Here is a 27,455-nt window from a genome sequence, read left to right as displayed (position 1 = left end):
TTCCTTCATACTTTTTCACATATTCAGTAATAAAGTGTGTTCAGTTTAAAATTTAAAGTGACAGTAACGGTTTTATTTTAAAACGTTTTTTGTGCTTTGTTGACAAGTTTAAGCCTGTTTAACATGTCTGTACCATCAGATAAGCTATGTTCTATATGTATGAAAACCAAGGTTTCTCCCCATTTAAATTTATGTGATAATTGTGCCATAGTGTCCAAACAAAGTAGGGACAATGATGCCACAGATAATGATATTGCCCAAGATGATTCCTCAAATGAGGGGAGTAAGCATGATACTGCATCATCCTCTTCTGTGTCTACACCAGTTTTGCCCACACAAGAGGCCCCTAGTACATCTAGTGCGCCAATACTTATTACCATGCAACAATTAACGGCCGTAATGGATAATTCTATTGCAAACATTTTATCCAAAATGCCTACTTATCAGAGAAAGCGCGATTGCTCTGTTTTAAACACTGAAGAGCAAGAGGACGCTGATGATAACTGTTCTGACATACCCTCACACCAATCTGAAGGGGCCAGGAGGGAGGTTTTGTCTGAGGGAGAAATTTCAGATTCAGGAAAAATTTCTCAACAAGCTGAACCTGATGTTGTAACATTTAAATTTAAATTAGAACATCTCCGCGCACTGCTTAAGGAGGTATTATCTACTCTGGATGATTGTGACAATTTGGTCATTCCAGAGAAATTATGTAAGATGGACAAGTTCCTAGAGGTTCCGGTGCCCCCCGATGCTTTAACTATACCCAAGCGGGTGGCGGACATAGTAAATAAGGAGTGGGAAAGGCCCGGCATACCTTTTGTTCCTCCCCCTATATTTAAGAAATTATTTCCTATAGTCGACCCCAGAAAGGACTTATGGCAGACAGTCCCCAAGGTCGAGGGGGCGGTTTCTACTCTAAACAAACGCACTACTATTCCTATAGAAGATAGTTGTGCTTTCAAAGATCCTATGGATAAAAAATTAGAGGGTTTGCTTAAAAAGATGTTTGTTCAGCAAGGTTACCTTCTACAACCAATTTCATGCATTGTTCCTGTCACTACGGCAGCGTGTTTCTGGTTCGAAGAACTAGAAAAGTCGCTCAATAAAGAATCTTCGTATGAGGAGGTTATGGACAGAGTTCAAGCACTTAAATTGGCTAACTCTTTTATTTTAGATGCCGCTTTGCAATTAGCTAGATTAGCGGCGAAAAATTCAGGGTTTGCTATCGTGGCGCGCAGAGCGCTTTGGCTAAAGTCTTGGTCAGCGGATGTGTCTTCCAAGACAAAATTGCTTAACATCCCTTTCAAGGGTAAAACACTGTTTGGTCCTGATTTGAAAGAGATTATTTCAGACATCACCGGGGGAAAGGGCCACGCCCTCCCTCAGGATAGGTCTTTTAAGGCTAAAAATAAGCCTAATTCTCGTCCCTTTCGCAGAGACGGACCAGCCTCTAATTCTACATCCTCTAAGCAAGAGGGTAATACTTCACAACCCAAACCAGCCTGGAGACCGATGCAAGGCTGGAACAAGGGTAAGCAGGCCAAGAAGCCTGCCACTGCTACCAAAACAGCATGAAGGGATGGCCCCCGATCCGGGACCGGATCTGGTGGGGGGCAGACTTTCTCTCTTTGCTCAGGCTTGGGCAAGAGATGTTCAGGATCCTTGGGCACTAGAAATAGTTTCTCAAGGTTATCTCCTGGAATTCAAGGATCTACCCCCAAGGGGAAGGTTCCACAGGTCTCAATTATCTTCAAACCAAATAAAAAGACAGGCATTCTTACATTGTGTAGAAGACCTGTTAAAGATGGGAGTAATTCATCCAGTTCCAATAGGAGAACAAGGGATGGGGTTTTACTCCAACCTGTTCATAGTTCCCAAAAAAGAGGGAACATTCAGACCAATTTTAGGTCTCAAGATCCTAAACAAATTTCTCAGGGTTCCATCGTTCAAAATGGAAACCATTCGAACGATCCTTCCCACCATCCAGGAAGGTCAATTTATGACCACGGTGGATTTAAAGGATGCGTACCTACATATTCCTATCCACAAGGAACATCATCAGTTCCTAAGGTTCGCTTTTCTGGACAAGCATTACCAGTTTGTGGCACTTCCATTCGGATTAGCCACTGCTCCGAGAATTTTCACAAAGGTACTAGGGTCCCTTCTAGCGGTTCTAAGACCAAGGGGCATTGCAGTAGTACCTTACTTGGACGACATCCTGATTCAAGCGTCGTCTCTGTCAAAAGCAAAGGCTCATACGGACATCGTCCTAGTCTTTCTCAGATCTCACGGATGGAAGGTGAACAAAGAAAAAAGTTCTCTGTCCCCGTCAACAAGAGTTCCCTTCTTGGGAACAATAATAGATTCCTTAGAAATGAGGATTTTTCTGACAGAGGTCAGAAAATCAAAACTTCTAAGCTCTTGTCAAGTACTTCATTCCGTTCTTCGTCCTTCCATAGCGCAGTGCATGGAAGTAATAGGATTGATGGTTGCAGCAATGGACATAGTTCCTTTTGCACGAATTCATCTAAGACCATTACAACTGTGCATGCTCAGACAGTGGAATGGGGATTATACAGACTTGTCTCCGACGATTCAAGTAGATCAAAAGACCAGAGATTCACTCCGTTGGTGGCTGACCCTGGACAATCTGTCACAGGGAATGAGCTTCCGCAGACCAGAGTGGGTCATTGTCACGACCGACGCCAGTCTGGTGGGCTGGGGCGCGGTCTGGGAACCCCTGAAAGCTCAGGGCCTATGGTCTCGGGAAGAATCTCTTCTCCTGATAAACATTCTGGAACTGAGAGCGATATTCAATACTCTCAAAGTTTGGCCTCAACTAGCAAAGGCCAAATTCATACGGTTTCAATCAGACAACATGACGCGGATTTTCTGAGTCGTCAGACTTTCCATCCGGGGGAGTGGGAACTCCATCCGGAAATCTTTGCCCAAATAACTCAATTATGGGGCATTCCAGACATGGATCTGATGGCGTCTCGTCAGAACTTCAAGGTTCCTTGCTACGGGTCCAGATCCAGGGATCCCAAGGCGACTCTAGTGGATGCACTAGTAGCGCCTTGGACCTTCAACCTAGCTTATGTGTTCCCACCATTTCCTCTCGTTCCCAGGCTGGTAGCCAGGATCAATCAGGAGAGGGCTTTGGTGATCTTGATAGCTCCTGTGTGGCCACGCAGGACTTGGTATGCAGACCTGGTGAATATGTCATCGGCTCCACCATGGAAGCTACCTTTGAGACAGGACCTTCTTGTTCAAGGTCCATTCGAACATCCGAATCTGGTCTCCCTCCAACTGACGGCTTGGAGATTGAACGCTTGATTTTATCAAAGCGTGGGTTTTCAGATTCTGTAATAGATACTATGATTCAGGCTAGAAAGCCTGTAACTAGAAAAATTTACCATATAATATGGAAAAAATATATCTGTTGGTGTGAATCTAAAGGATTCCCCTGGAACAAGATAAAAATTCCTAAGATTCTATCCTTTCTACAAGAAGGTTTGGAGAAAGGATTATCTGCAAGTTCTCTGAAGGGACAGATCTCTGCTTTATCTGTTTTACTTCACAAACGGCTGGCAGCTGTGCCAGATGTTCAAGCATTTGTTCAGGCTCTGGTTAGAATCAAGCCTGTTTACAGACCTTTGACTCCTCCCTGGAGTCTAAATCTAGTTCTTTCAGTTCTTCAAGGGGTTCTGTTTGAACCCTTACATTCCGTAGATATTAAGTTATTATCTTGGAAAGTTTTGTTTTTGGTTGCAATTTCTTCTGCTAGAAGAGTTTCAGAGTTATCTGCTCTGCAGTGTTCTCCGCCCTATCTGGTGTTCCATGCAGATAAGGTGGTTTTGCGTACTAAGCCTGGTTTTCTTCCGAAGGTTGTTTCCAACAAAAATATTAACCAGGAGATAGTTGTACCTTCTTTGTGTCCGAATCCAGTTTCAAAGAAGGAACGTTTGTTACACAATTTGGACGTAGTCCGTGCTCTAAAATTCTATTTAGAGGCTACTAAAGATTTCAGACAAACATCTTCTTTGTTTGTTGTTTATTCTGGTAAAAGGAGAGGTCAAAAAGCAACTTCTACCTCTCTTTCTTTTTGGCTTAAAAGCATTATCCGATTGGCTTATGAGACTGCCGGACGGCGGCCTCCTGAAAGAATCACGGCTCACTCCACTAGGGCTGTGGCTTCCACATGGGCCTTCAAGAACGAGGCTTCTGTTGACCAGATATGTAAGGCAGCGACTTGGTCTTCTCTGCACACTTTTGCCAAATTTTACAAATTTGATACTTTTGCTTCTTCGGAGGCTATTTTTGGGAGAAAGGTTTTGCAAGCTGTGGTGCCTTCCGTTTAGGTGACCTGATTTGCTCCCTCCCTTCATCCGTGTCCTAAAGCTTTGGTATTGGTTCCCACATGTAAGGATGACGCTGTGGACCGGACACACCTATGTTGGAGAAAACAGAATTTATGCTTACCTGATAAATTACTTTCTCCAACGGTGTGTCCGGTCCACGGCCCGCCCTGGTTTTTTTAATCAGGTCTGATGAATTATTTTCTCTAACTACAGTCACCACGGTATCATATGGTTTCTCCTATGCATATTTCCTCCTGCCCGTCGGTCGAATGACTGGGGTAGGCGGAGCCTAGGAGGGATCATGTGACCAGCTTTGCTGGGACTCTTTGCCATTTCCTGTTGGGGAAGAGAATATCCCACATGTAAGGATGACGCCGTGGACCGGACACACCGTTGGAGAAAGTTATTTATCAGGTAAGCATAAATTCTGTTTTTTCCATTTTACCAAGTCCCCTCTAATGGCTCTGTAAATTGGGAGGTAATTTAACTTATATAAGTCTGATAAGCTATCACTTAATTTGACCCCTAGATAGGTGATGTTTTTTCTCCCCCGCAATATCAAAGTTTAATTCGATTGTCTTTTTCGTGTGTGCTGGTAAACAAATTTGCAGTGCTTCGCACTTGGTTGTGTTAATCTTGTAGCCCGAAATTGAAGAAAACTCTTCTAAGGTTTTGTATAAGTGTGGGAGTGAATGCAAGGGTCTGGTCAAAGTTAGTAATACGTCGTCTGCAAACAACATTAATTTATATTCTGAGTCTGCCACCCGTACTCCCGAGATGTCTGTCTCGTTCCTGATGTAAGAGGCCAGTGGCTCTATGCAAAGGGCGAATATCAGTGGCGACAGTGGGCATCCCTGCCTAGTCCCATTAAAGATTGTTATTTGTCTGGATGTGTGACCCGCCGCCCCTACTACCGCTGTTGGGTCAGAATAAATGCCCCTAAGTGCTTGTACTAAGGTCCCCTTGAACCCCATATCCTCGAGTACTTTAAACATGAAACTCCAGTCTACCCTGTCAAACGCTTTTTCTGCGTCTAGTGACAGGAATAGAGCTGGAGTCCCCACTGCGCTCACATAATCTAACAAAGTGATAGCTCTTCTAACGTTATCTGGGGCCTCTCTGTTTTGTATAAAACCCACCTGATCTTGGTGGATCAATGTGGGCAAAATCACCTTTAATCTATTTGCCATTATTTTGGTAAAAATTTTGATATCGTGATTTAACAGGGAAATCGGCCTGTAATTCTAACAATACTTGTTATTTTTCGCCCCTTTTGGAATCACTATAATTTTTGCCTTAAGTGTCTCCCTAGGTATCTCCCATCCATCCATTATACCATTACAAAAGTTGACCAAATGGGGTACCAACTCTTTTTTGAAAAGTTTATAATACTCTCCTGTCAGTCCGTCAGGACCTGCAGCCTTACCAGATTTTAAATCCAAAATTACCTTTAAGACCTCTGAATTATTTATTTTCTTGTTGAGACTCTCTAAATCATCCTCCGTGATTTTTGGCAGTTTCGCTTTTTCTAAAAAGTTTCTCGTCTTAGCGGCTATATCACCTAATCCTAATTTGTTCCCGTCGTACAGTTTCTCATAATACGTTGCAAAGCTGTCTGATATTTTTTGTGGGTGTGTAGTGAGTTCTCCCTCATCTGTATAGAGCTTAGGAATGGAGAAAAATTTATTCCTTTCTCTCAATTTATATGCCAGAAATCTGTCGGGTTTGTTGGCATAGACAAAATAGTGAGCCCTCAGCCGCAGGGCCGCCCTGACAGAGGCGTCATTTAAAATCTTTGCCAACTCCCTCCTCTTTGCCAATAGTAGTGTGTAATTGTGGGTGGATGTATTGCGCTGATGATTCATCTCTAACTGTTCAACTTCTCTCTGTAGGGTATCAACCAATTTTGCTGTCGCTTTAGATTTAATTGACTTTTCTTTTATAAACAGACCTCTAATATATGGCTTATGCGCCTCCCAAATCACCAGTGGGTTATTAACCGAACCAGTATTCACGTCCCAATATTCCTTGAGTGCCCTCTGTGCCTTCCTGAAAATCTCTGGATCCCTTAACAATACCGGATTATATGTCCATGAGCGCTGTCTAGTGAAGTCAATGAGATTCGTCAGTTCTGCATAAACCAGGGAATGGTCCGACCAGATACAAGCCTGAGTGCCCACCCTCACTAATGAGGGCGATATAATTTGGCTAACATATATGTAGTCCAGAGTGGTGTAAAGTTTATGTGCTGGGGAATAATAAGTGTAGTCATGATCTTGTCTGCCTACCGCCTCCCAAGTGTCCACCAGACTGTGCTCATCAAGTGCGTTTTTAATGGATTTGACTATGCTATTGTGTCTGTGTTGTTTGCTTGTGAGTGTGGTTTTCCCTGTTCCTTCCTTAGCGGTCATTGTAACGTTAAAGTCCCCGGCCAGGATCACTCTAGTCTGTGACCACTGTGTAAGTAGGGAAGATACTTTGGTAAAAAAAGCATTTTGGGTCTCGTTAGGGGCATAAACATTACATAGCGTCACATTTGAGCCCTGAATTGTCCCCTGCACTATAACATAACGTCCGTCTTTGTCTGTAATTACCCTATCAGTTACTAGGTCAAGAGATCTATGTATCAATATCGTGACCCCCCTTTTTTTCGAGTCAGAGGTTGAATGGAAATGATGGGGAAAATGGTGCGACCAAAACTTAGGGATAGATGACTTCACAAAATGGGTCTCTTGTAAGAATATGATTTTGGCCTTCACTCTAAGATATTGGGCTAAAGCAGTTCTCCTCTTAGTGTCCGTGTTCAGCCCCCTAACATTGTGAGTAAGTATAATTGTGTTGTTTGGTGTCATTTTGCAATACCTTCTCCTCCCTGTCCCTTCTCATCCCCTATAATCCCTAGACCCTCAATTTGAACATCAAATTTACCTCTAGGAGACCCAGCCTGGAAGAATAAAAACAAAAACGAACAATAACATTTTATAAAAACAGTAAATACGCCAGTCTCACTTAAATAAAACATCAAGATAGACTTAAGAAGCAGCCAAATATTTCTCTTCTATATTGAACCTTAATGGCGCACATTTCAACATAGCCAGTTTCGCAACCTTATTAGAGATGACCTTCTAGTGAAATGAGGACCAAAGTCTTTTTCAGTTCCACAACTTAGTTCAACAGTAAATAACATTCTCCTTCGGAGATTTAGTCCTCAGTCCAACAAAAACAATTAACACAACCTGCAAGGAAAACATAACATTAACAACTGCGAGTTCACCCATCAGCTTAGCCCTTACTGTGTGGCCCCACGTGTGGACACCCACTACCTCTCAGAAAAACATCACTGCTTACTTGCGGCAGTCGCCACTACTCACTTCTTCACCTTTCGGCTTAGCCCGGCACCGCTTTACAAGCAGAAAGTTTTCTCAGGTCGCCACGTGGCCTTTTATCATGGCCGCTGTCTCCCTGTATCCGCTTCACTTCTTGAGCTGTTTCTCTGCCGTGTATTATGTGCGGCACTCCGCCGCAAGTCACTCTGCTCTGACCGTCTGGGCTCACCTCTGATCCTCTTATAGCTGGCTTACATGAGGCTATCTGCTCATAAACGCCTATAAGCTTACTTGGCTGCCTGGAGCTTCACCTTTATGCGGCCATTCCGCTCTCCCTCCAGGCTCCGCCCCCAAAAGTTTATTATTTTAAATGGTACCGGTGTGTACTAGTTACTCTCTGGCAGAAAAGGGATGAAGATTTCTGCAAGGAGGATGATGATCTTAGCATTTTGTAACTAAGATCCACTGCTGTTCTCACAAGGGCTGAAGAGTACAGGATAACTTCAGTTGGGGGAACAGTTTGCAGGCTAAACTGCATTGAGGTATGTTCAGTCTATTTTTTTCTAGACAGACTGTGTTATTTCTAGAAAAGGCTGGCAATATCCCCATGAGGGAAAGGTAAGCTGTATTCAGAGACTTAGTAAGAATCCCAACTTGCACAAAAGGCTCATTAGTTACTGGTGACACTAATAGGAAAAAACATTTTGGTTTAATTACAAAGAAAACGTTTTTTGAGGGACTTTAAGGGGTCTTTGTGGCTTGTTTAAGGGTTATTAACCCACATGGCTAGTTTAAGAAACACTCTGTGGTGTTTTTTAGGCCCCATAACTTCGAGTGAGGTGGGTGGGGCCTATTTTCAGTTGCACAGTTTATATACCTCAGAAGCATCCAGCTACTTCTCCAGAGATTCCTGCTGTATTTGAGGGCTGTAAAGAGGTTTTTCCCCCACAAATCGTTCCTAAAGGGCAGGTAGGAGCCACAGCAGAGCTGTGGCAAGGTGCTGAACGTTATTTTACCGGTTTTGAAGTTTTTTCAATACGGTTTTTACATTAAGGGGTTAATTGTTTATTTGCATAGTTGTGCAAAGTTACTAAGGCTTTATGATGCTACTGTAAAAATTTTGTTGTGTTTACTGCTTTTTTACACTGTTTTGCAGAGTTTGTGCATCTTTTTTTCTCTTAAAGGCACAGTACCGTTTTTTTTTTAAAGTGTTATTTACTTTGATTAAAGTGTTTTCCAAGCTTGCTTGTTACATTACTAGCCTGTTTAACATGTCTGACACCAAGGAGAATCCTTGTTCTCTGTGTTTAGAAGCCATTGTGGAACCCCCTCTTACAATGTGTCCCACTTGCACTGATATGTCTATAAATTATAAAGAGCAAATATTAGCACTTAAAAATATTGCAATAGATGATTCTCAGTTAGAAGGAAATGAGGGTTTAGCATCTAGCTCTCCCCAAGTGTCACAACCAGTAATGCCCGCACAAGTGACGCCATGTACCTCTAGTGCGTCTAATTCATTTACTTTACAAGACATGGCCACAGTTATGAATAAAACCCTCACAGAGGTTTTCTCTAAACTGCCTGGTTTACAAGGAAAGCGTGTCAGCTCTGGGTTAAGAACAAATGCTGAGCCGTCTGACGCTTTAGTAGCCGTATCCGATATACCCTCACAATGTTCTGAAGTAGGGGTAAGGGATTTGTTATCTGAGGGAGAAATTTCTGATTCAGGAAAGACGCCCCCTCAGACAGATTCTGATATGACGGCCTTTAAATTTAAGCTTGAACACCTCCGCTTATTGCTCAAGGAGGTATTAGCTACTCTAGACGATTGTGACCCTATAGTGGTTCCAGATAAATTGTGTAAAATGGACAGATACTTAGAGGTTCCTGTTTACAATGATATTTTTCTTAAGAGGATTTTGACTATTGTTACTAAGGAGTGGGATAGATCAGGTATTCCGTTCGCTCCCCCTCCTGTTTTCAAGAAAATGTTTCCCATATCTGACACCATACAGGACTTGTGGCAGACTATTCCTAAGGTGGAGGGAGCTATTTTTACTATTGATAAGCATACAACTATACCTATCGAAGACAGTTGTGCTTTCAAAGATCCTATGGATAAAAAATTAGAGGGTCTCCTAAAGAAATTTTTTGTTCATCAAGGTTTTCTTCTCCAACCTATTGCATGCATTGTTCCTGTAACTACTGCAGCTGCTTTCTGGTTTGAGGCTCTAGAAGAGGCTCTCCAAGTGGAGACTCCATTAGAGGATTTTATGGATAGAAGTCCTGGTCTGCTGATGTGTCATCAAAATCTAAACTTATGAACATCCCTTTCAAAGGAAAGACCCTATTCGGGCCTGCACTGAAAGAAATTATTTCAGACATCACTGGAGGGAAAGGCCATGCCCTCCCTCAGGATAAAACAAATAAGATTGAGGACCAAACAAAATAATTTTCGTTCCTTTCGGAACTTCAAGGATGGTCCCGCTTCAGCTTCCCCTGCAGCACAAGAGGGGAATTCTGTCCAATCCAAGTCAGTCTGGAGACCTAACCAGGCTTGGAACAAAGGTAAACAGGCCAAGAAGCCTGCTGCTGCCTCTAAAACGGCATGAAGGGGTAGCCCCCGATCCGGGACCGGATCTAGTAGGGGGCAGACTCTCTCTCTTTGCTCAGGCTTGGGCAAGAGATGTTCACGATTCCTGGGCTTTAGAAATTGTGTCCCAAGGATATCTTCTGGACTTCAAAGACTCCCCCCCAAGGGGGAGATTTCACATTTCTCAATTGTCTGCAAACCAGACAAAGAGAGAGGCGTTCTTATGCTGTGTAGAAGACCTACATACCATGGGAGTGATTCGCCCAGTTCCAAGAGCGGAACAAGGGCTAGGTTTTTACTCCAACCTGTTTGTGGTTCCCAAAAAAGAGGGAACTTTCAGACCAATCTTGGATCTCAAAATTCTAAACAAATTCCTCAGAGTACCATCTTTCAAGATGGAGACTATTCGGACTATTCTTCCTCTGATCCAGGAGGGTCAATATATGACTACCGTGGACTTAAAGCATGCGTATCTACACATCCCTATTCACAGAGATCATCATCAATTCCTCAGATTCGCCTTTCTGAACAGGCATTACCAGTTTGTGGCCCTTCCCTTCGGGTTGGCCACGGCTCCCAGAATTTTCACAAAGGTGCTAGGGTCCCTTTTGGCGGTTCTAAGACCGAGGGATATAGCAGTGGCGCCTTATCTAGACGACATCTTAATTCAGGCATCGACTTTCCAGCTAGCCAAGTCTCACATGGACATCGTGTTGGTTTTTCTGAGATCTCACGGGTGGAAGGTGAACATAAATAGTTCTCTTGTCCCTCTCACAAGAGTTTCCTTCCTAGGGACTCTGATAGACTCGGTAGAAATTAAAATATTTCTGACGGAGGTCAGAAAATCAAAACTTTTAATCACTTGCCGAGCTCTTCAGTCCATTCCCCGGCTATCAGTGGCTCAGTGTATGGAGGTAATCGGACTTATGGTAGCGGCAATGGACATAGTTCCTTATGCCCGCCTACACCTCAGACCACTGCAACTATGCATGCTCAAACAGTGGAATGGGGATTATGCAGATTTATCTCCTCAACTGCATCTGGACCAAGAGACCAGAGATTCTCTTCTCTGGTGGTTGTCTCAGGACCACCTGTCTGGGGGTGCAGTCTGGAAATCCCTGAAAGCACAGGACTTATGGTTTTGGGAGGAATTTCTCCTCCCGATAAACATTCTAGTACTGAGAGCGATATTCAATGCGCTTCAGCCGTGGCCTCAGCTAGCTGCAGCCAAATTCAGCAGATTTCAGTCGGACAACATCACGACTGTAGCCTATATCAATCATCAAGGAGGAACACTGAGTTTTCTAGCGATGATGGAGGTAACCAAAATTATCCGATGGGCAGAGGATCACTCTTGCCATCTTTCAGGAATCCATATCCCAGGGGTAGAGAACTGGGAGGCGGATTTCCTAAGTCGTCAGACTTTTCATCCGGGGGAGTGGGAGCTCCATCCGGAGGTATTTGCCCAGCTGACTCAGCTATGGGACACACCAGAATTGGATCTGATGGTGTCCCGACAGAACGCCAAACTTCCGCGTTACGGGTCCAGGTCCCGGGATCCCAAGGCGGTACTGATAGATGCTCTAGCAGTGCCCTGGTCCTTCAATCTGGCTTATGTATTTCCTCCGTTTCCTCTCCTCCCACGTCTGGTTGTCAGAATCAAGCAGGAGAGAGCTTCAGTGATTCTGATAGCGCCTGCGTGGCCACGCGGGACTTGGTATGCAGACCTGGTGGACATGTCATCTGTTCCACCGTGGACTCTGCCAATGAGGCAGGACCTTCTAATCCAAGGTCCGTTCAAGCATCCAAATCTAATTTCTCTGCGTCTGACTGCTTGGAGATTGAACGCCTGATTCTATCAAAGCGTGGTTTCTCTGAGTCGGTCATTGATACCCTGATTCAGGCTAGAAAGCCTGTCACCAGGAAAATCTATCATAAGATTTGGCGCAAATATCTTTGTCTATTCTTTTACACAAACGTCTGGCAGATGTCCCAGACGTTCAAGCAGTAAGTGAGGCCTTGGTCAGGATCAAGCCTGTATTTAAACCGGTTGCTCCGCCATGGAGCCTAAACTTGGTTCTTAAAGTTCTTCAAGGGGTTCCGTTTGAACCTATGCATTCCATAGATATTAAGCTTCTATCTTGGAAAGTTTTGTTTTTAGTAGCTATCTCTTCGGCTCGAAGAGTTTGAGTTATCTGCTTTACAGTGTGACTCACCTTATCTTATTTTCCATGCAGATAAGGTGGTTTTACGTACCAAACCTGGATTCCTTCCTAAGGTTGTTTCTAATAGGAATATCAATCAGGAAATTGTTGTTCCTTCGCTGTGTCCTAATCCTTCTTCAAAGAAGGAACGTCTGTTGCACAATCTTGATGTGGTTCGTGCTTTAAAGTTCTACTTACAAGCAACCAAAGATTTCCGTCAAACATCTTCATTGTTTGTTGTCTATTCTGGTAAGCGGAGAGGTCAAAAGGCTACGGCTACCTCTTTCTTTTTGGCTGCAAAGCATCATCCGTATGGCTTATGAGACTGCTGGCCAGCAGCCTCCTGAAAGAATTACTGCTCATTCTACTAGAGCAGTGGCTTCCACATGGGCTTTTAAAAATGAGGCTTCTGTTGAACAGATTTGTAAGGCGGCGACTTGGTCTTCGCTTCATACTTTTTCCATATTTTACTTCTTCGGAGGCTATTTTTGGGAGAAAGGTTCTACAAGCAGTGGTGCCTTCCGTTTAAGGAACCTGTCTTGTCCCTCCCTTCATCCGTGTCCTAAAGCTTTGGTATTGGTATCCCACAAGTATGGATGAATCCGTGGACTTGATACATCTTACAAGAGAAAACAGAATTTATGCTTACCTCATAAATTTCTTTCTAATGTGATGTATCGAGTCCACGGCCCGCCCTGTCTATTTAAGACAGGTATATTTTTATTTAAAAAACTTCAGTCACCACTGCACCCTATAGTTTCTCCTTTTTCTTCCTAGCCTTCGGTCGAATGACTGGGGGGTGGAGCTAAGGGAGGAGCTATATAGACAGCTCTGCTGTGGGTGCTCTCTCTGCCACTTCCTGTAGGGAAGGAGAATATCCCACAAGTATGGATGAATCTGTGGACTCGATACATCACAAGAGAAAGAAATTTATCAGGTAAGCATAAATTCTGTTTTCTGAGTAGGTGTGGTTTTTAAATGCGGGTGCACTGGGCTGCATTTTTACATATGCTACTTATCACAGTTGTAGTGAGCTATTACAGTACAACTCGCTTTTGCTGATACAATTATTTTAAGTGCATGTCAATTCTAAATTTTATACAACTTTAAACTAATTTTAAGGTAAGCGACCCTGCATGAGTCGTCTCCTTTAAATATTTTGGCCTGTGGGCAAGCTTAATGGTGGCTTCTGATGACTAATCTGGAGTCATTGGTTGCTTCAGAATGACTCCAGGAAGATCATCATTTTTGACTAGGGCAAATACAACTCAGCAGTGTAAGTAGCAATGCTGATTGGAAACTTCTTCTGATTGTGCGAATAACGCTGCTGATTGGATCACTCTGGGCCAGCAGTGCTCTGTGGTTTTCAAGTGGTACTTCTGCTGTGTGTTTAACCCCTTTGCAGGGGTTAAACACATGGTAGTGTAGGGTTACTAGTCTTAAAATGACATGCTCTAACAAATTAGCGTATGTAACTTGTTTACTATTCTGCCCCTTTTAAACATATTTGCTTTCATTTTTAGTGGTAGATAAGCATTTCCCCTATTCTGTACACAACCATATTAACTTTCTTTTAAAATATCTTTATAGATTGAACTTTCTCAACAAAAGTGTATTTTTATTGAATTTCATGTAAACAATAAAATTGGGATAGGCAATTTGCATCATTTTGAATATCTTGATCTTTGGCCTCTCTATGGAGCATGAGACAAAGCACAATTCTTACAAAAAAAAAGTATTTGACGTCCCTTTAATAAGAAACTGCATTGTAAACAAAGCAAACTTTTAAAACAAATTAAAGTTTAGAGTCTTAATGGTCTAGCTGGGAGAAGATAGTTTTGCACGAACTGGCTACAAAACTTACTTACAAAGGGCATGGCTATTTAAATTTGTGAAATATTACAAACGTTATTCCTCCGGTAATTAGATTTGATATTTTTTTTAATTACAGGTTGACTTTCCTTCACCTGCCTTTGACCTGGAGTATAGGTCTCCCAAGCCCTCTCATAGCTGTGTATGGCAAAGCATTGAAACGCTGGATAAAGACGCCCAGACCCGACTTACTGCTCATCTTGTCAGAGACTCTACATTTGGGTATATCCTTTTGTTACTAAAATAAGTGAATATTATGTGTCAGGATCCTACCAGTGTAATATTTATAGCATAACCTTCTGCATAAAATGCTTTCATTTTTACTAGATATAATTTTTTTTCATTGTTTGTAATCTCTGCACAATGAAGATTTATATATGGTGTAAATATACTGTTTATTCTTTCCGTTAGTGATATTGTCTACTAGATAACAGATAACTACGCATATTTATGTAGGAAGGATTTATCATTTCCTGTTTATGGCTACTTTATGTTTACAGGTTGTCTAAAGACGATAAAACATTTTTATGGGAAAAGCGCTACTACTGCCGTGAACATAAAAATAGCCTTCCAAAGATTATGGCTAGTGCCCCAAATTGGGGTGTCGCATACCTTGGTGATATCTACTCACTCATTCATGATTGGCCCCCTCTGCCGCCAGTTAGTGCACTGGAACTGCTGGATTTGAGGTGAGAAACCATGACAATAGACTATGACTATGTTTAAAAGTTTTGCAATTTATAATCTTTATAGGTACAATCTACATCTTAGTCATCTTAAAGTCTTACCTTAGATTAAGCTGCAAATCACCTTCTGCACCCTTTCTATATCTTGCAGCAGGAACAGTAATAAAAATATTTTAAAATGACTATTGTTTCTGGCCACTTTGAAATGGCTGCCAAGCTCCGCCCACTGATGACATCACAATCAGGGCTACATCTAGGCACTCTGTTGAATATTTTAGCATTACTTATTGTATTATGTGGGAGTAAGTTGTTTACTCTTTTTTTTATTTTGGTTCATTTTTAAGGTTGTTTTATAATTCTTGTGTTATCACTTCTCAGTGATAATTATTGTACACTGCTCAAAAAAATAAAGGGAACACAAACAACACAATGCAACTCCAAGTCAATCACAATTCTGTGAAATCAAACTGTCCACTTAGGAAGCAACACTGAGTGACAATCAATTTCACATGCTGTTGTGCAAATGGGATAGACTACAGGTGGAAATTATAGGCAATTAGCAAGACACCCCCAATAAAGGAGTGGTTCTGCAGGTGGTGACCACAGACCACTTCTCAGTTCCTATGCTTTCTGGCTGATGTTTTGTTCACTTTTGAATGCTGGCGGTGCTTTCACTCTAGTGGTAGCATGAGACGGAGTCTACAACCCACACAAGTGGCTAAGGTAGTGCAGCTCATCCAGGATGGCACATCAATGCGAGCTGTGGCAAGAAGGATTGCTGTGTCTGTCAGCGTAGTGTCCAGAGCATGGAGGCGCTACCAGGAGACATGCCAGTACATCAGGAGACGTGGAGGAGGCCGTAGGAGGGCAACAACCCAGCAGCAGAACCGCTACCTCCGCATTTGTGCAAGGAGGAACAGGAGAAGCACTGCCAGATCCCTGCAAAATGACCTCCAGCACGCCCCAAATGTGTATGTGTCTGCTCAAACGGTCAGAAACAGACTCCATGAGGATGGTATGAGGGCCAGACGTCCACAGGTGGGGGTTGTGCTCACAGCCCAACACCGTTCAGGACGTTTGGCATTTGCCAGAGAATATCAAGATTGGCAAATTCACCACTGGCGCCCTGTGCTCTTCACAGATGAAAGCAGGTTCACACTGAGCACATGTGACAGACGTGAAAGAGTCTAGAGACGCCGTGGAGAACGTTCTGCTGCCTGCAACATCCTCCAGCAGGACCGGTTTGGCAGTGGTTCAAAAATAGTGTGGGGTGGCATTTCTTTGGGGGGCTGCACAACCCTCCATGTGCTCGCCAGAGGTAGCATGACTGCCATTAGGTACCAAGATGAGATCCTCAGACCCCTTGTGAGACCATATGCTGGTGCGGTTGGCCCTGGGTTCCTCCTAATGCAAGACAATGCTAGACCTCATGTGGCTGGAGTGTGTCGGCAGTTCCTGCAAGATGAAGGCATTGATGCTATGGACTGGCCCGCCCCTTCCCCAGACCTGAATCCAATTGAGCATATCTGGGACATCATGTCTCGCTCCATCCACCACAGACTGTCCAGGAGTTGGCAGATGCTTTAGTAAAGGTCTGGGAGGAGATCCCTCAGTAGACCATCCGCCACCTCATCAGGAGCATGCACAGACGTTGTAGGGAGGTCATACAGGCATGTGGAGGCCACACACTACAGCCTAATTTTGACTTGTTTTAAGGACATTACATCAAAGTTGGATTAGCCTGTAGTGTGTTTTTCCACTTTAATTTTGAGTGTGACTCAAAATCCAGAACTCCATGGGTTGAAACATTTGATTTCCATGTTTTAATTTTTGTGTGATTTTGTTGTCAGCACATTCAACTATGTAAAGAGCAAAGTATTTCATTAGAATATTTAATTCTTTCAGATCTAGGATGTGTTATTTTAGTGTTCCCTTTATTTTTTGGAGCAGTGTATATTAAAGGGACACTGAACCCAACTTTTTTCTTTTGTGATTCAGATAAAGCATGACATTTTAAGCAACTTTCTAATTTACTCCTATTACCAAATTTCTTTCATGTAATTAGCAAGAGTCCATGAGCTAGTGACGTATGGGATATACATTCCTACCAGGAGGGGCAAAGTTTCCCAAACCTCAAAATGCCTATAAATACACCCCTCACCACACCCACAATTCAGTTTTACAAACTTTGCCTCCTATGGAGGTGGTGAAGTAATTTTGTGCTAGATTCTACGTTGATATGCGCTCCGCAGCAGGTTGGAGCCCGGTTTTCCTCTCAGCGTGCAGTGAATGTCAGAGGGATGTGAAGAGAGTATTGCCTATTTGAATTCAATGATCTCCTTCTACGGGGTCTATTTCATAGGTTCTCTGTTATCGGTCGTAGAGATTCATCTCTTACCTTCCTTTTCAGATCGACGATATACTCTTATATATACCATTACCTCTACTGATTCTCGTTTCAGTACTGGTTTGGCTTTCTACTACATGTAGATGAGTGTCCTAGGGTAAGTAAGTCTTATTTTTGTGACACTCTAAGCTATGGTTGGGCACTTTTATATAAAGTTCTAAATATTTGTGTTTAAACATTTATTTGCCTTGATTCAGGATGTTCAATATTCCTTATTTCAGACAGTCAGTTTCATTATTTGGGATAATGCATTTGAATAATCAATTTTTTTCTTACCTTAAAATTTGACTTTTTTCCCTGTGGGCTGTTAGGCTCGCAGGGGCTGAAAATTCTTCATTTTATTGCGTCATTCTTGGCGCTGACTTTTTTGGCTCAAAAAAAATTTCTTTGTATTTCCGGCGTCATACTTGTCACCGGAAGTTGCGTCATTTTTTGATGTTTTTGCGCCAAAAGTGTCGGCGTTACCGGGATGTGGCGTCATTTTTGGCGCTAAAAGCATTTAGGCGCCAAATAATGTGGGCGTCATTTTTGGCGCTAAAAAATATGGGCGTCATTATTGTCTCCACATTATTTAAGTCTCATTGTTTATTTGCTTCTGGTTGCTAGAAGCTTGTTCACTGGCATTTTTTCCCATTCCTGAAACTGTCATTTAAGGAATTTGATCAATTTTGCTTTATATGTTGTTTTTTCTATTACATATCGCAAGATGTCTCAGATTGACCCTGAATCAGAAGATACTTCTGGAAAATCGCTGCCTGATGCTGGATCTACCAAAGTTAAGTGTATTTGCTGTAAACTTGTGGTATCTGTTCCTCCAGCTGTTGTTTGTAATGAATGTCATGACAAACTTGTTAATGCAGATATTTCCTTTAGTAATGTTACATTACCTGTTGCTGTTCCATCAACATCTAATGCTCAGTGTTCCTGATAACATAAGAGATTTTGTTTCTAAATCCATTAAGAAGGCTATGTCTTTCTAGTAAACGTAAAAGGTCTTTTAAAACTTCTCATTTTTCAGATGAATTTTTAAATGAACATCATCATTCTGATTCTGATAATGATTCCTCTGGTTCAGAGGATTCTGTTTCAGAGGTTGATGCTGATAAATCTTCATATTTATTCAAAATGGAATTTATTTGTTCTTTACTTAAAGAAGTCTTAATTGCATTAGAAATAGAGGAATCTAGTCCTCTTGATACTAAATCTAAACGTTTAAATAAGGTTTTTAAATCTCCTGTAGTTATTCCAGAAGTTTTTCCTGTCCCTGATGCTATTTCTGAAGTAATTTCCAGGGAATGGAATTATTTGGGAAATTCATTTACTCCTTCTAAACGTTTTAAGCAATTATATCCTGTGCCATCTGACAGATTAGAGTTTTGGGACAAAATCCCTAAGGTTGATGGGGCTATCTCTACTCTTGCTAAACGTACTACTATTCCTACGGCAGATAGTACTTCCTTTAAGGATCCTTTAGATAGGAAAATTGAATCCTTTCTAAGAAAAGCTTACTTATGTTCAGGTAATCTTCTTAGACCTGCTATATCTTTAGCGGATGTTGCTGCAGCTTCAACTTTTTGGTTGGAAGCTTTAGCGCAACAAGTAACAGATCATAATTCTCATAGCATTGTTAATCTTCTTCAACATGCTAATAATTTTATTTGTGATGCCATCTTTGATATCATTAGGGTTGATGTCAGGTATATGTCTCTAGCTATTTTAGCTAGAAGAGCTTTATGGCTTAAAACTTGGAATGCTAAGTCAACTCTGCTTTCCCTTTCTTTCCAGGGTAATAAATTATTTGGTTCACAGTTGGATTCTTTTATTTCAACTGTTACTGGGGGGAAAGGAACTTTTTTACCACAGGATAGAAAATCTAAAGGTAAATTTAGGTCTACTAATCGTTTTCGTTCCTTTCGTCACAATAAGGAACAAAAGCCTGATCCTTCCCCTACAGGAGCGGTATCAGTTTGGAAACCATCTCCAGTCTGGAATAAATCCAAGCCTTTTAGAAAGCCAAAGCCAGCTCCCAAGTCAACATGAAGGTGCGGCCCTCATTCCAGCCCAGCTGGTAGGGGGCAGATTACGATTTTTCAAAGAAATTTGGATCAATTCGATTCACAATCTTTGGATTCAGAACATTGTTTCACAAGGGTACAGAATAGGCTTCAAGATAAGGCCTCCTGCAAGAAGATTTTTTCTTTCCCGTGTCCCAGTAAATCCAGTGAAGGCTCAAGCATTTCTGAAATGTGTTTCAGATCTAGAGTTGGCTGGGGTAATTATGCCAGTTCCAGTTCTGGAACAGGGGCTGGGGTTTTACTCAAATCTCTTCATTGTACCAAAGAAGGAGAATTCCTTCAGACCAGTTCTGGATTTAAAAATATTGAATCATTATGTAAGGATACCAACATTCAAAATGGTAACTATAAGGACTATTCTGCCTTTTGTTCAGCAAGGGCATTATATGTCCACAATAGATTTACAGGATGCATATCTGCATATTCCGATTCATCCAGATCACTATCAGTTTCTGAGATTCTCTTTCCTAGACAAGCATTACCAGTTTGTGGCTCTGCCGTTTGGCCTAGCAACAGCTCCAAGGATTTTTACAAAGGTTCTCGGTGCCCTTCTGTCTGTAATCAGAGAACAGGGTATTGTGGTATTTCCTTATTTGGACGATATCTTGGTACTTGCTCAGTCTTCACATTTAGCAGAATCTCATACAAATCGACTTGTATTGTTTCTTCAAGAACATGGTTGGAGGATCAATTTACCAAAAAGTTCATTGATTCCTCAGACAAGGGTAACCTTTTTAGGTTTCCAGATAGATTCAGTGTCCATGACTCTGTCTCTGACAGACAAGAGACGTCTAAATTTGGTTTCAGCTTGTCAAAACCTTCAGTCTCAATCATTCCCTTCGGTAGCCTTATGCATGGAAATTCTAGGTCTTATGACTGCTGCATCGGACGCGATCCCCTTTGCTCGTTTTCACATGCGACCTCTTCAGCTCTGTATGCTGAACCAGTGGTGCAGGGATTATACAAAGATATCTCAATTAATATCTTTAAAACCGATTGTACGACACTCTCTGACGTGGTGGATAGACCACCATCGTTTAGTTCAGGGGGCTTCTTTTGTTCTTCTGAGCTGGACTGTGATTTCAACAGATGCAAGTCTGACAGGTTGGGGAGCTGTTTGGGGGTCTCTGACAGCACAAGGGGTTTGGGAATCTCAGGAGGTGAGATTACCAATCAACATTTTGGAACTCCGTGCAATTTTCAGAGCTCTTCAGTCATGGCCTCTTCTAAAGATAGAGTCGTTCATTTGTTTTCAGACGGACAATGTCACAACCGTGGCATATGTCGATCATCAAGGAGGGACTCACAGTCCTCTGGCTATGAAAGAAGTATCTCGAATACTGGTATGGGCGGAATCCAGCTCCTGTCTAATTTCTGCGGTTCATATCCCAGGTGGTATAGACAATTGGGAAGCGGATTATCTCAGTCGCCAAACGTTACATCCAGGCGAATGGTCTCTTCACCCAGAGGTATTTCTTCAGATTGTTCAAATGTGGGGACTTCCAGAAATAGATCTGATGGCTTCTCATCTAAACAAGAAGCTTCCCAGGTATCTGTCCAGATCCAGGGATCCTCAGGCGGAGGCAGTGGATGCATTGTCACTTCCTTGGAAGTATCATCCTGCCTATATCTTTCCGCCTCTAGTTCTTCTTCCAAGAGTGATTTCCAAGATTCTAAAGGAGTGCTCGTTTGTTCTGCTGGTGGCTCCAGCATGGCCTCACAGATTTTTGGTATGCGGATCTTGTCCGGATGGCCACTTGCCAACCGTGGACTCTTCCGTTAAGACCAGACCTTCTATCGCAAGGTCCTTTTTTCCATCAGGATCTCAAATCCTTAAATTTGAAGGTATGGAGATTGAACGCTTGATTCTCAGTCATAGAGGTTTCTCTGACTCTGTGATTAATACTATGTTACAGGCTCGTAAATCTGTATCTAGGAAGATATATTATCGAGTCTGGAAGATTTACATTTCTTGGTGTTTTTCTCATCATTTTTCTTGGCATTCTTTTAGAATTCCTAGAATTTTACAGTTTCTTCAGGATGGTTTGGATAAAGGTTTGTCTGCAAGTTCATTGAAAGGACAAATCTCTGCTCTTTCTGTTCTTTTTCACAGAAAGATTGCTAGTCTTCCTGATATTCATTGTTTTGTACAAGCTTTGGTTCGTATAAAACCTGTCATTAAGTCAATTTCTCCTCCTTGGAGTTTGAATTTGGTTCTGGGGGCTCTTCAAGCTCCTCCGTTTGAACCTATGCATTCGCTGGACATTAAATTACTTTCTTGGAAAGTTTTGTTTCTTTTGGCCATCTCTTCTGCTAGAAGAGTTTCTGAATTATCTGCTCTTTCTTGTGAGTCTCCTTTTCTGATTTTTCATCAGGATAAGGCGGTGTTGCGAACTTCTTTTAAATTTTTACCTAAGGTTGTGAATTCTAACAACATTAGTAGAGAAATTGTGGTTCCCTCATTGTGTCCTAATCATAAGAATTCTAAGGAAAGATCGTTGCATTCTTTGGATGTAGTTAGAGCTTTAAAATATTATGTTGAAGCTACTAAACATTTCCGAAAGACTTCTAGTCTATTCGTTATCTTTTCCGGTTCTAGGAAAGGTCAGAAGGCCTCTGCCATTTCTTTGGCGTCTTGGTTAAAGTCTTTGATTCATCATGCTTATGTCGAGTCGGGTAAATCTCCGCCTCAAAGGATTACAACTCATTCTACTAGATCAGTTTCTACTTCCTGGGCGTTTAGGAATGAAGCTTCGGTTGATCAGATTTGCAAAGCAGCGACTTGGTCTTCTTTGCATACTTTTACTAAATTCTACCATTTTGATGTGTTTTCTTCTTCTGAAGCAGTTTTTGGTAGAAAAGTACTTCAGGCAGCTGTTTCAGTTTGATTCTTCTGCTTATAATTTCAGTTTTTTTCATTATAAGATTTAAACTTTGTTTTGGGTGTGGATTATTTTCAGCGGAATTGGCTGTCTTTATTTTATCCCTCCCTCTCTAGTGACTCTTGCGTGGAAGATCCACATCTTGGGTATTCATTATCCCATACGTCACTAGCTCATGGACTCTTGCTAATTACATGAAAGAAAACATAATTTATGTAAGAACTTACCTGATAAATTCATTTATTTCATATTAGCAAGAGTCCATGAGGCCCACCCTTTTTTGTGGTGGTTATGATTTTTTTGTATAAAGCACAATTATTCCAATTCCTTATTTTTTATGCTTTCGCACTTTTTTCTTATCACCCCACTTCTTGGCTATGCGTTAAACTGATTTGTGGGTGTGGTGAGGGGTGTATTTTTAGGCATTTTGAGGTTTGGGAAACTTTGCCCCTCCTGGTAGGAATGTATATCCCATACGTCACTAGCTCATGGACTCTTGCTAATATGAAAGAAATGAATTTATCAGGTAAGTTCTTACATAAATTATGTTTTTCTTCATTCTCTTGGTATCTTTATTTGAAAAGCAAGAATGTAAGTTTAGAAGCCGGCCCATTTTTGGTGAACAACCTGGGTTGTTCTTGCTGACTGGTGGATAAATTCATCCACCAATAAAAAGTGCTGTCCAGAGTCTGAACTAATAAAAAAGCTTAGATGCCTTCTTTTTCAAATAAAGATAGCAAGAGAACGAAGAAAATTTGATAATAGGAGTAAATAAGAAAGTTGCTTAAAATTGCATGTTCTATCTGAATCACAAAAGAAAAAATTTGGGTTCAGTGTCCCTTTAAGTTCTTCGGTAAGGTGCTTCTTTTCTTTATATATTTCTCTATTTAATTTTTTGGCACTATAGCACCCCCACTGCTCTTAGTTGGTACTATTTGAGTTTCTTGCTACTCATACATCTACTTTTATACTCTGTTGAATATCCATGGCAGTCTGTTGAATTTAAATAGTGTGCTTTTGTGATTGGATCAGTGGGCAGGGCTTGGCCGCTTTTTCAAAGTAACAGAAACGATAGTCATTTTAAAATAACTTTCTTTCCTAAAATATGGAGAGTCCACAACGTCATTTCAATTACTAGTGGGAATATCACTCCTGGCCAACAGGAGGCAAAGAGCACCACAGCAAAGCTGTTAAGTGTCACTTCCCTACCCATAATCCCCAGTCATTCTCTTTGCCTCTGTCAATGGAGAAGGTGAAGTTTTTGGGTCTAGCTGTAGTCCACGTTAATCTCTTCAGTAGAGTAGTCGTGGCTTTAAAGCAGTTAGAAAGTTGTGAGGTAGTCCTTGCTTGGTTTTCGAACATGTTTGCTGCCCATGGTATAGATAGCCAGAGTTGGCTACTCTGTTCTTTCTTTTTCTACAGGTCTCTGTAAGGAATATGTGTCCTTTCACGCCTAATGAGCTGTCTACCTGCCGGACAGCTGGAAATTACAGGTAAGTGCTTTTGTCTTCTAGGTATGGAGACTTGCACTTTAAAGATTTTCTCTGCATTACCTTATTTGGGACATGGTAAATCCTTCGTAAAGGATTTTATTTAGGCAGTATGCAGGCACGTTATGTATGTGAGAGACTTAATGTTTATCCTTTCTGGGCATGAAGGGGTTAACTTTTAATATGTGACTCGTTATTTATTTATCAACTGTGTGGTACTAAAGTTGTTCTTGGGACTAATGTGGCAGTATCTTATGTTTTTCTTTAATACAAAGCTAACAGTAAGATCGGCTGTCTCAGGACTCTGTGTTAGCGGTTTGGAAGTGTATTCACTGTTAAACGGAGTCGGCTCTTAAAATGCGCTGTTTCTTTCTGTTGCACAGTTTCTAATAAAAGCCAGTCACATGACTTACTCCTTCTTCCGCTCATATTGGAGCGACGTCGGTGCCCTGCAGTTCCTTTCAGCCTCCTGGAGACGTTTATTTGCATGCAGATTTTGCTGCACAGGTATCTTCTGTGGCATTATCTGCTTTTCCTATACTGGAAAAACGCAAGAGGAAATTTAGACATTCAGATAATACGTTTTCTGTTCCACCTCCTGCTACGCAGGTTGCCCTCTCTCATAAGTCTGATGAGGAGGATACATCGGTAGCCTCTGAGGGTGAAATCTCAGATTCAGACAGTATACTTCCTTCATCTGATACTGAAGAAGTAAACTTCATATTTAAGCTTGAACACCTTTGTGTACTGTTAAAGGAGGTATTCGTTGCTTTGGACGACTGTGACTCTTCTGTCGTTGTCAAACCTAAAAAATCTAGTAAACTTAACAAATACTATGATGTTCCTTCCTCTGTGGAAGTGTTTCCTGTTCCAGACCGTGTGACAGATTATTTCACAGGAATGGGAGAAGCCAGGGATACCTTTCTCCTCCGTCTCCTTTTTTTAAAAAGATGTTTCCTGTTGCTGACACCATTAAAGATTCATGATGCACGGTGCATAAAGTAGAAGGCGTTATTTCTACTCTGGCTAAGAGAACTATGATCCCTATAGAGGATAGTTGCTCCTTTAAGGATCCCATGGACAAGAATCTGGAGGCTTATTTGAAAAAGATGTATGTTCATCAGGGTCTTCAATGGCAACCTGCAGTCTGTATTACCATAGTAACAAGTGCTGCATCTTATTGGTGCAATGCCTTGTCTGAATCAATTTTAGTAGAGACTCCGTGGAGGAGATCCAAGATAGGATTAAGGCTCTCAAACTAGCCAATTCCTTTATTTCTGATGCCAACATGCAAATTATTAGACTGGGAGCCAAGATGTCTGGCTTCACTGTCTTAACCCGCAGGGCTTTGTGGCTAAAATCTTGGTCAGCTGATGTTACTTCCAAGTCCAAGCTTCTGGTGCTTCCTTACAAGGGTAAAACCTTGTTTGGACCTGGTCTGGCAGAAATAATTTCTGATATTACGGGTGGAAAAGGGTCTTTGATGCCCTTTTAGGTCTGTTCTTCTTATCTTGTGGTAGAAAAGTAATTTTCATTCCTTTCGTAACTTCAAAGGTCAAAAGTCTTCCTCTCCCTCTTCCAAGCAGGAGCAGCCCAAGTCCTCTTGGAAGCCCAATCAGTCTTGGAACAAGGGTGAAGCAATCAACGAAACCTTTAGCTGAGTCTAAGTCAGCATGAAGGGTCAACCCCCGGTCCTGGATTGGATCAAGTGGGGGGCAGACTTTCCATGTTTTGTCAAGCATGGATATGAGATGTCCCAGATCCTTGGGCTGTGGACATAGTATCTCAGGGATACAAAATAGAATTCAAAACTTTTCCTCCCAGGGGCAGATTCCATCTCTCAAGATTATCTGCAGACCAGGTAAAAAGAGGACCTTTCCTCCTTGGGAGAGATTGTTCCAGTTCCATAATGGAACAGGGTCTATTCAAATCTGTTCGTGGTTCCCAAAAAAGTGGGAACTTTTTGACCCATTTTAGACCTAAAGTGTCTCAACAAGTTTCTCAGAGTACCGTCTTTTCAAAATGGAAACCATTTGTTCCATTCTTCTTTTGGTCCAAGAGGGTCAGTTCATGATGACCATAGACCTGATTGATGCGCATCTTCATGTTCCCATCCACAGGGATCTTCACAAGTTCCTGAGATTCGCCTTTTTAGACAAACACTTTCAGTTTGTGGCTCTTCCGTTTGGCCTTGCCACAGATCCCAGAATTTTCTCAAATGTTCTGGGGGCTCTCTTGGCAGTGATCAGGTCTCGGGGAATTGCAGTGGCCCCCTACCTGGATGACATATTGGTTCAGGCGCCATCTTTTCAACAAGCAAACTCTCATACAGAGATCTTGTTGTTGTTTCACTTTCCATTCGTGGGAATGTAGAATCTGGAAAGTGTTTCCTTGTTCTAACTAAAAGGGTTGTTTTCTTAGGGACCATAATAGATTCCCTATCTGAAACAATGGAACAGAGATCATTTGGATCTGTCTCAGAGGATAGCTCTATACCAGTCGACAAGACTCCCGTGGTGGCTTTCTCAGGAGCATCTGTCTCAGGACACATGCTTCTGGAGACCTTCATGGGTGATTGTGAAAACAGACTCCAGCTTGCTAGGCTGGGGAGCAGTCTGGGACTCGTTAAAGGCGCAGGGACTAGGGACTCGGGAGGTGTCTGCTCTCCCCGTAATAATGCTCTGATGGCTTGGCCTTAGTTGTCCTTAGCCCGGTTTATCAGGTTCCAGTCGAACAATATCTCCTCAGTGGCTTACATCAACCACCAGGGAGGAACTCTGAGTTCCTTAGGCATGAAGGAGGTAGCACGGATTATTCAGTGGGCGGAAGTTCACAATTGTTGTCTATCTGCCATCCACATTCCAGGAGTGGACAACTAGAAAGCGGATTTCCTAAATGGACAGACATTTCATCCCGGGGAGGTGGCTCTCCACCCGGATGTGTTCTCCAGGTTAACCTTCAAATGGTGGGGTGCCGGAGTTGGATCTGATGGCGTCTCGGCAGAACGCCAAGCTTCCAAGGTACGGTTCAACGTCAAGAGATCCGCAGGCCGCCCTGATAGATGCGCTGGTGGTTCCTTGGGATTTCAATTTGGCATACCTGTTTCCTCCATTTTCGCTCCTTCGAGTTATTGCTCGTATCAAACAGGAGAGAGCGGCGGTAATTCTAATAGCTCCTGCATGGCCTTGCAGGGTCTGGTATGCAGACCTAGTAAGAATTTCATCTCTGCCATCTTGGAGGTTGCCTCTGAGGAAGGACCTTCTAACTCAGGGTCCATTCCTTCATCCAATTCTCGTTTCTCTGAAGCTGACTGCTTGGAAATTGAACACTTAGTTCTGTCTAAGCGTGGATTTTCCGAGTCGGTCATTGAAACCATGATACAGGCTCGTACGTCTGTTACTCGAAAAACTTAGCATAAAGTTTGGCGTAAATACTTTTATTGGTGTGAATCAAAGGGCTACTGTTGGAGTAGAGTTAGGACTCCTAGAATTTTGTCTTTTCTCCAGGAAGGTCTGGAGAAGGGACTATCAGTCAGTTCTCTGAAAGGTCAGAT

General features: G+C 42.1%; 1 protein-coding gene across 2 annotated transcripts in view; it reads left to right on the top strand.

Annotated features, from left to right (window-relative positions):
- Window positions 1-27,455, top strand: part of PIK3C2A (phosphatidylinositol-4-phosphate 3-kinase catalytic subunit type 2 alpha) — a 530,626-nt gene that overhangs the window by 327,670 nt on the left and 175,501 nt on the right. For both annotated transcript variants that reach the window (XM_053720635.1, XM_053720636.1), the window contains 2 exons: window positions 14,442-14,584; window positions 14,863-15,051. In XM_053720635.1, the coding sequence (XP_053576610.1) occupies window positions 14,442-14,584; window positions 14,863-15,051 (332 nt within the window). The remainder of the gene's footprint in view (window positions 1-14,441; window positions 14,585-14,862; window positions 15,052-27,455) is intronic.

This window comes from Bombina bombina, chromosome 7 (genome assembly GCF_027579735.1).
Source record: "Bombina bombina isolate aBomBom1 chromosome 7, aBomBom1.pri, whole genome shotgun sequence".
Classification (NCBI taxonomy): Eukaryota; Metazoa; Chordata; class Amphibia; order Anura; family Bombinatoridae; genus Bombina; species Bombina bombina.
Note: the sequence above shows the minus strand (reverse complement) of the source record. Positions and strands in the feature narration are given on the sequence as shown.